This window comes from Cinclus cinclus, chromosome 1, assembly GCF_963662255.1.
Source record: "Cinclus cinclus chromosome 1, bCinCin1.1, whole genome shotgun sequence".
Taxonomy (NCBI): Eukaryota; Metazoa; Chordata; class Aves; order Passeriformes; family Cinclidae; genus Cinclus; species Cinclus cinclus.
In genome coordinates, this window is record NC_085046.1 from 43,095,977 (window position 1) to 43,105,379 (window position 9,403).

Sequence of the window (9,403 nt, forward strand, 5' to 3'; positions counted from 1 at the left end):
GAAGGGCCCGCCCCGGGAAGGGGCGGCCCCGGGAAGGGCCCGCCCCGGGAAGGGGCGGCCCCGGGAAGGGCCCGCCCCGGGAAGGGGCGGCCCCGGGAAGGGCCCGCCCCGGGAAGGGGCGGCCCCGGGAAGGGCCCGCCCCGAGAAGGGCCCGCCCCGAGAAGGGCCCGCCCCGGCGCTTCCCGGAAGCTCCCGGAGCCGGGCGCAGACGTGTCGCTGCCATGGCGGATCCCGGGCGCCTGGAGCGGCTGGAGCGGCGCGTGCGGGAGCTGGAGGAAGAGCTGGGCCGGGAGAAGCGTGGGCGGGGAGCGGCGCGGGCCCGCATCGACACCATGAGCGCCGAGGTGACCGACTCCAACCCGTACAGGTGCGCGGTGTGGGGGATGTCAGGGTGCGCAGGATGGGCAGCAGGGAGGGCCGCGGGTTGGGGCGGTGGGGCTGGGTGAAGCGGGGGAGGCACGCGGAGCTGGAGGAGGCTCGGACGGGTGGGAATCTCAGGGATGGGGCTGGGTGTACTCTTGAGGGTGTCGGGCAGCGCAGGAGGCAGGTGCTCCCTGCGGAGCAGGGGACAGATGCTCTTGCATTTCCCACCTGGCTGGGCTGGCAGGGGTGGATGTCGGGGTTATTTTGTATTATCTTGCTTTACAATACAGGCGGGGGGAGAGAGAGAGAAAGGAAACTTAGTGAGTTTTTCAGCTAAGTTGCTAGTAAATGGGACAGGTCTTGGTATTACATGAGGTCTTATTCTCATTCCTCCAAATTGCCTGTTTTAGAAGTTGGTTTATAGAATTCTTGGGCTTTAGAGAACCTTCTCCTTTTAGAAATCTGATTATATTTTTGGTTTTGTTTTGTTGGTGTGAGTTCGGTTTTATTTTTCCTTAATACAAGTTGATACTTGTGCTTCCATGAAAAATGCAGTAGAGGGATAACAAGTTACTTTAAAATCCTTTCAGTTATATTCAAAACCTGATAGTCTCTATTTTTTTAATGTTATGTTAAAAATAGTTTCAATGTTATGGTATGTTTTAATGTTATGTTAAAAAACAGTTCAAGTCTTCACTAGTTTGCTGCCATATGGTTCATTATGACAAAAAAGTGTCACCATTCTGTAAATTAGGAATTCGTTTACAAAAATAGCTGATAGCCCTCCTGATTTCATCAATATTACGCATATCAGAGGAATAGGTGCATGAGTTTCTGCAGGTTTACGACTCTGGTGCAAATAGGAAAGCATCTGTTCTGTAACTCAGACTGTGCTTAGCTGGCAGGCACAACTGCAGTGGAAAATGCAGGCTTGAGTTTATTGCTTGGTGAGGTTATTTCTAAAGCAAAAGTGATTTTAAATGAGAAGCAAAATTGTTGTTAGAAACATAAATAACATTTTCTGTGTAACGTTGCATTTTTTTTTCTTTGTAGTCGCTTGATGGCGTTAAAAAGAATGGGAATTGTCAAAGACTATGAGGTAGGATTCTATCCATAATGAAACACTGCATTTTTTCCCTGGGAGGACAACTTCTGTGATACTGATCCATATGTTATTTCTTTCTACAGAAAATCCGTACCTTCACAGTTGCAGTAGTAGGTGTAGGGGGCGTTGGCAGTGTGACTGCTGAAATGCTGACAAGGTGTGGCATTGGTAAGGTAATGAGAGGTTTTTTTTATTCTTCTATATCTTTATAGTAGATGGACCAGTCCCCTTCATGAAGAATTTTATTTGATTTTACTCAAATAAAAATATCCTGTGACGAAAGCACTCAAGAATAGCACTTGTGTAAATATTGCACATAAAGAGTCTGTATTTTTATTACGCTGGTAAAATTGATTTATTTAGGGCTTAATCCTGTATCATGTGGATGATTCTTGTTTGGATGTTTGTCACCTCTGTATTCTTATGTGAACCCATCTCCCTGATCTTCATGCTGGATTACTGCAAAATGAAAACAAAATAAAGAAAAAGGAGGTGGTATTTCACATAAAATATATAGTCTTATAAGAACCAAGTTTATATCATGCAACTGAAATGTAGTAGATGACAAACAGTTGTCTTTATCACATACATTAGTTTGTCATGTGGCAGCAAGTAGGAATGTGATTGTAGAGGTGATACTGTTCAGGTAGTCTAATTTGTTGAATATTCCTAGTCAAGATCAAATAAGGAGTTAAGTTTTATTGAGTAATTTTAATGTGTTAACACATTTATTCAATTTTTCATGTCCTTACGATGTTGGTACCTCTTGTATGTGAACTGAATGGGCCTCTGAGGGAGGGAGTTTGGCTGGGGAAGTTTTCTGTGGTTTTGCTTTTAGAATTAGTTTTGTTGTTCAAAAATGCCTTGCCACAGTGCTCTGTTTGCAGAGTTTCACACATGTCAAAACAATCTTTATTATAGCTGCTTTTGTTTGACTATGACAAAGTAGAACTGGCAAACATGAACAGACTCTTCTTCCAACCTCATCAAGCTGGATTAAGTAAAGTGCAAGCAGCAGAACATACTTTGAGGTATGACTTGGAGAAGTGGATATCAAAATGCATTTAGCCAGAATGTTGCTCCAGAAAACCAATGTTTCACTCTTAATCATTTGCAAAGGAGCATAATCAATTTGGGAATTTGAGTATAAAATATTTGTGGGGATGATTGATACTTCAAAGATATTTTTGTACTGGCCAAAACCTTAATATGAGTCTACTTTTTAAGTATACCCAGTTTTGGTCAAGAGTTTGGTATAAACTATGCCACTTCCATATGTTGCGGGTTTTTTTCTTATCTAATCTGAATTTTTGACAAATATGGGTGAATTCTAGAGTTCAGACTAGAAACTTAGGACTGTTTCCCAGTCTCCCAGAGAGCAACACTCGTGAAGTTAAGGAGTAGAATGCAAATTATCATTGTATTCTTTATTACTGACTTTTATTATTTCCTCCATAAGGGAAATTAATCCTGATGTTCGGTTTGAAGTACATAACTACAACATCACAACACTGGACAACTTTGAGCACTTCATGGATAGAATAAGGTAAAATCCCTGAACTTTAGCAAATTGCTAACTTCTGCTGATGTGTGGTTCCACACAGCCTCACATTTTTCTTACTGGGGCTCTTTTTCAATTTAATAACTTCCAGTTGAAAACCTCTGGGAAATATATGCAGATGAAGACATTCCTGCCTAGATATGTTCTCTACAGCTGGCATTTATTACTATTGTTATGTAGTTATTTTTTATATGAGTGCATCTTTAGATTTCCAACCAAAACTTTAGGCTTTCCATTATGGAAAACAGATCAGATCATATCTTGAATGCTCTGTGGTAGTTTCAGGTATGATTTATAGAATGAAGAAGAAAGTAGTTATTAGTGGATCTCACAGAGATCTGAAATAACTTATACCATTTGCAGTTCTGTTCTACAAAGATACAATTCTCCAATACTTTGTACTGTGAGTGCATACTACATAAAACAATCTAAAATGCCCATATATATATTAAATCCCAGCTTCAGCATGGTGGTGTTTCTACTGCAGATCTAAGATGTTGGTTGTATCCTGTACTGCATTTGCACAAGTTTTGTTAGCAATTCACTTTTCTTGGGCTCCTGTACTCTAAAGCAGCATGTTGGTTGCCATGTTGGTGTTTTGTTGTGCTAGCAGTTCCATGTAAACCTCTGATGCTTGTTTCAGTAATGGTGCACTAGAGGAAGGGAAGCCTGTGGATCTTGTTCTAAGCTGCGTGGACAACTTTGAAGCTCGCATGGCAATTAACACGGTAAGGCCACCAAAGACAGGAAGTCTTGTTTTCTCCTACAAATAATGTTAGGCATTGTGGAAATACAGAAAAGACAGGAACTTAAAAACAATCTCCTAAGAAATGTCCCCCTTGGCTTGAGGAATCTGAGCTTTTACTCAGTCTTATAAACCCATTTTCTGTGTATAAATATCACTGAAGACTTTAAAGTTACTATCAGCTAATAGTTAGTAAAAGATTGAAGTATCATAAACCATCTTTTCAAATTGCTCTGTTAGTATAACGGTATTTTCAAAGGCTGGTAGGTTAAATCTTACAAAATTTTAAAGATTTTCTGTAGCTGATTATATACTTTACGTGACTTTTTGTATACTAAAAATGCTGCTTATTTAATCAAACTTTTTATTTATAGTAGCAGCCAATGTAGGGTATATGCCAAATGTATGTTTTCTGTTAACCTTCAGCTTACTTGATCCATAAATTGCAGGCAGGGAAGGCACACAGATACACTGTACCCAAGCCTCTAAAAATAGTTTGTGAAATTATATTCTGTAGTGTGCTGTAACTGGGTCACTAATGTCTGTATTTGTTAAAACATCTCAGGTCCTCAGGAAAGCACAAAGGGCTGGCTTCATGAGGGCAACTTTAATTTGCTGTTTGATTTGTCCTTTGATAAATAATTTCTCTTCTATCTCTTCATGACCCTTTTTCTGACCATAGCCTTTTTGCCTGAAATCAGGGAGCTGAATGTGTTTCACTACTTCCATTTTATCACATTGTTTGGGCTCCTTTTCATTAAACTTCTGCAGTGCTGACATGTGTGTTTCTGTGTTTATAAGGCCTGCAATGAACTTGGGCAAATCTGGATGGAGTCTGGAGTGAGTGAAAATGCAGTGTCAGGGCACATCCAGCTGATCATACCTGGTGAATCCGCTTGTTTTGCGGTACGTGGTGCTCTGCTGAATTGCTCACTTAGCTTTTAGAGTGGGACTGGGAATATGAAGATTAGCTGGCCTAGTGAGTGTGATCCTGGCACAGCTGATGCAGTACCTTAAAATTCCGTGGGATTTCTTTAATGCTTTTTTACAGCTTAATTTCTCTATTGCCCCTCAGTGTGCTCCTCCACTGGTAGTAGCTGCAAATATTGATGAGAAGACATTGAAACGAGAAGGAGTTTGTGCAGCCAGTCTTCCTACAACTATGGGTGTTGTGGCAGGAATGCTTGTACAAAATGTTCTCAAGTAAGTGACTGAGTTGTTGCTATTTGATGTGTACAGCAAAATATGAGAAAAGAAGTCCTGAAGGAACATTTCATAATGACAGATATGATTCTTTTTACATGTTCATGGCTCGTTTCCTAATGGTACTGGCAACATTGTACAGGGCTAAAATACACATTGCTTGAATTTTAACTAGAACATTTCAGGGGTAAGAAAGAGTTCAGATGTTTTCTAAAGAATTTCCGTTACTGCATACACACGTGCACGTTTTTTCCTTACTTCTGCATTTAAACATGTTCTGATTTGAATTATTAACTTATACATTAAAAAATGCTACAATGCTGACTTGTCTTTGAAATTTTGTATATGGACAAAGAATAAATTACTTCTCTTGCCTGTAGCTGAGTTATTCTCACACGCCCTGAGAAAATGGGATTATATATTGATCCAGTTATTCTCTTGTCAGCTGACTACAGCGTAACTGTATTTAAGGCAATTACAATAACTCTACAGCTCCATGAGTTGGAAAGTGTATTCTAAAAGTTGTTTGAGGAAAAATTATTCCCTGAGCAACTGAAGTTTTAGGTTTGCACCTGTGTTACAAGCTCCTTCTTTCTCTGTGTTTCTAGATACCTGTTAAATTTTGGTACTGTGAGTTATTATCTTGGTTACAATGCGATGCAGGATTTCTTCCCAACTATGTCTATGAAACCAAACCCCCAGTGTAGTGACCACAATTGCAGAAAACAGCAAGAAAATTATAAGGTAAAAACAATTTGGGTTTGTGGGTAGATTTTTAAATTTCCCTTTTCTTAGAGAACAAAGCAAGTTGCAAATCTGTAGTAAAAGAAAATGTTGGTTGCTTCTCCAGTTTGCAGCAGTCGTCTTCAGATGGTTGCACATGTTTCTAAATATACAGTACTTACATTAAAAAAGGGTAGGAAAAAGGCTGAGCAATTATGTAGAAGAAAATATTGCTTAACTGAATGCAAACTTTTCTGGCAGTCGTATGTTTCTGAGTGTTAATGGTTTGGTGTTTTTTTGAACTTGCTTGTATTCTGCTTTTTTGCTCCTAAGCAGTCACCATTTAGAACTTTATTATCTTACATATCAAAAAATGTAACTATTAGGCTTGAACTTCTTTGCTGTGCTTGGAAATTGGACTGGTAAATTTTGGTTATTGAGGGTTTTAATTTTTTGTGTTTTCCCTCCAGAAAAAAGAAGCTGCAAGACCAAAAGAAGAAGTAATTGAAAAGGAAGAAGAAATAGTACATGAAGACAACGACTGGGGTAAGTCATCAACTGGAGACTAAATCATGTTCCCAATACTGAGATTCAATTTGGGTTAACCCAGTTTAGGGTACATGGAATTCTTCTAATTCCTACATTTTGTAGCTTACACTGTGTAATTACTGCTTGCTTTTCACAGGTTTTGAAAGGGGAAATATTTTATATTGCTAATAGAATGAAGTTGTTAAAATCAAAGGTGTTTCTGCTTTAATTTTATTCTGTTTTGGGAAAGCAGCTGCAGCTTTCCTCTTACTGTGATAACTTGGTGATTGAAGAACTTTTTCTTCTAACTTTTAATGGAGTTCTTGTTTCCTTTTAATGCAAAGGCATTGAATTAGTATCTGAAATTTCAGAAGATGAGCTAAAGGCTGCATCTGGCCCGGTACCTGAGCTTCCTGAAGGAATTAGTGTAGCATATACTATCCCAGACAAGGTAATGTATTTATTCTTTATGAAATTTTGAAATACACATTTTAGATTAAATTTCTAATACCAGCCAGTTTGATTACCCTTTAAACCTAAGAGAATTCCATCTTGAACAAGTCCAGTGAAACTTGACCTCAGTTCATTTGATTATTCCTTTTAATGGTCCAGTTTTGTGTTCCTAGGAAAGTTACTTCTTTATTTGTGGATGTTAATGTGAATGTACTGCTGACAAGATAGGAATTAATGCATTTGGGGGTAGGGGGAAGGACAGCAAATGTGAATTTCTCAGTTTGATATTTTGGTGACTAATTAATTTTTACGATGCGTATCTTGTTAAAGCTGTATGTAGTCAAAGAGTAATGAGTATACCTGGGGAACATAGAGTCTATTGCAGTAAGAACATTCTAACTACTAATCAATATAGTTTACAGTTGAAGCTTATAATCACTTAGGCCTAATCTCACAACTGAGTGCCTAGTTCTGGGGAAATGGCGTGGTGTAACAGCAATAAAGCTGATCTCTGGGGGGGTTTTGTGTACTTTTTTGTTGACAACTTTTTCTTCCTGTTCCTGACAGGAAGAGAATTTAATAACTGGGGAGACAGTAGCAGAATCTGAAGAAAGCCTAGAAGAACTCATGGCCAAAATGAGAAACATGTAGAAAAACAAATATTAAGTACAACTTCCATGAGTTTGGATGGACATTGGACTATTGGAAGACCAGACTTCTTTTTTCTTTTTTTTTTTTTTTTACTTCCATTTAAGTTCACCTTAACTTTTCTGATGAAACACAACTGTTACAGGGGCAGGAAGGACACAAACTTACATTGTTTATATTCTGTTTTCTCATCATGTCTTTATTAACAGATAGAGTTGTGCTACTGTAAATTTTAGTTTCTCAGCACTGCCAGTGTCCTGATATTCAGTGGCAAATAAAAGCACCTGGATAAACTGAAAAAGCAGGAGAATAGCACATAGAACAGGGTAAAGGAAAGATGAAATCTGCTGGAATGGACTGAGTAGGTGAAGGGCAAATGGTAATATTACTGCTCCTGATTTTCCAGGCACTTGTACTTGGTTGTCATTCACTAGTCTGATATTTTGGCATGGATCATCCTGTAGCTACTTTTTCTGAGTAACGAGAACATCTAAGCCTTTTCATCTGCCTTAAATATCCCTGTGATGGAATTTTCTTTATCAGTATCTTACTACTGCTTTTCCTTATACAGCTGCCTATGTTTTGTATGTGAAGTTTTGAGAATACTGTAAGAAGGTAAAGTCTTTTGTTAGTATTACATTACCATGTATATCAGTGTGCCACTGTTTTGTTTGGCAGATGCTTTTCATGACAAAATTATGAACAACATTGGAAAAAATGTAGATTTTTGTCTACCTTTTCAGAAGTCTAAATATTTTATTTTTGTTGGTTACTGGAAGTTTAGCTGTAATTCTGATCACTCCCAATCGTATGGGCTACGATGTTTGAGTTTGCTTAGAAAGTCTTCTAAAATTAGACACTATGAATTTTTAGTTTTGCAAATATCTTAATTGGAGTAGAGCTCACCTGTTGTATTTGTCTCATAAACAACATTAGTAAGTCTATAACGTTTTAAATGGCCACTTGTTAAACTGACCTGTAAATGTTTGCATCCTGGAGCGCCAGTACCCTGCAGAACTGGAAGAATCAACTTCAAATATTTTAACTGCAGTGGGCATCTTATCCAGAACTTTGTAACTATCTCAGCCTTAGCAGTATAATACAAATATTTCCAAGCTGGGCTCTTCAAAAATCTTTTCCACAATGTGATGGAGCCAACACAGAGCTAGCTAGTAATGGTAGTAGTAGTATCCCACTAAAATGTAAAGAGAGACCAATACTAAGGTGGTGCTTCTTTTCTTAGGGCAGCTGAATGAATACCTGTTAGAGTAATAATTAGTTTACAAAATGTTTCATTTTAAGGAATGGTTACAAAATTCAAAATCAGTTTCCCCCACAGGTAACATCAAATTATATTATACACAGAAAAATAATTTCTGAAACCAGTGAGGTTTTGCGTGCATTTTGAATGCGGGGCATTATATGTAAAATTGAAGTGGCTTTTTTGGACTGAGTTCTGTTTTGGAGAAACCAGGTTTTAGAAATGAGCTGTAAAGAAAGATAGGAAAGTATCTACCTTTAGAAAGGTAGATACTTGAATCTGTGTCACTAAGTCTACCTTAGCTTGGTCAATGTATGTGCTACTTATATTCCCCTGTGACTTTCACCTTTCTGTTGGGAACAATAAAAGTCAGGCACACAGCTGGCTCTGGAGAGGCAAATGGCTGACCCATTTCTACAACAGCTCAGTTCATCCTGACTCTTAACTATTTGGTTGACATGACTGCTATCACAGGCTTGACAGCTTTATAAGAGGCAACTTCAGGTACACTTACATGAGGGAATTAATACACTTTTGTATGCCCTGTTAGAGAGTGCACAGAATGGTTCCTGTGTTTCTTTTAGACTTTTGACTTGTATATACAAGAACTTGAAATAATCAGGAAATATACAAAGGTTGATTGTATGTGTCAATGGTTAAAATTATTTAAAAATAAACAGCATCTAAGAAAGCAGTGTTAAGGATTTTTTTTAAATTAAAAATATATTTACAAGTATCATGTAGCCTAACCGTAAAACATAATAGAATATTTACTGCTTCCTTAGTTACAAACTAACAAATCAAAGTACATTG

At 38.3% G+C, this 9,403-nt stretch overlaps 1 protein-coding gene across 2 annotated transcripts; it reads left to right on the top strand.

The window, feature by feature from the left end:
- Positions 1 to 221: 221 nt before the first annotated feature.
- Positions 222 to 9,281, top strand: UBA5 (ubiquitin like modifier activating enzyme 5). 2 transcript variants are annotated; one of them, XM_062509295.1, is made up of 12 exons: positions 222 to 367; positions 1,417 to 1,462; positions 1,552 to 1,641; positions 2,390 to 2,499; positions 2,928 to 3,014; positions 3,673 to 3,757; positions 4,576 to 4,680; positions 4,850 to 4,977; positions 5,586 to 5,721; positions 6,171 to 6,246; positions 6,573 to 6,679; positions 7,249 to 9,281. In XM_062509295.1, exons 1-12 carry the CDS (start codon positions 222 to 224, stop codon positions 7,330 to 7,332), a joined length of 1,200 nt encoding a protein of 399 aa, XP_062365279.1. In that variant the 3' UTR covers positions 7,333 to 9,281. The 2 variants fall into 2 exon arrangements, with proteins under 2 accessions (XP_062365279.1, XP_062365288.1); XM_062509304.1 differs by lacking the exon at positions 222 to 367 and having other exon boundaries at positions 1,418 to 1,462; positions 1,552 to 1,636.
- Positions 9,282 to 9,403: the final 122 nt, after the last annotated feature.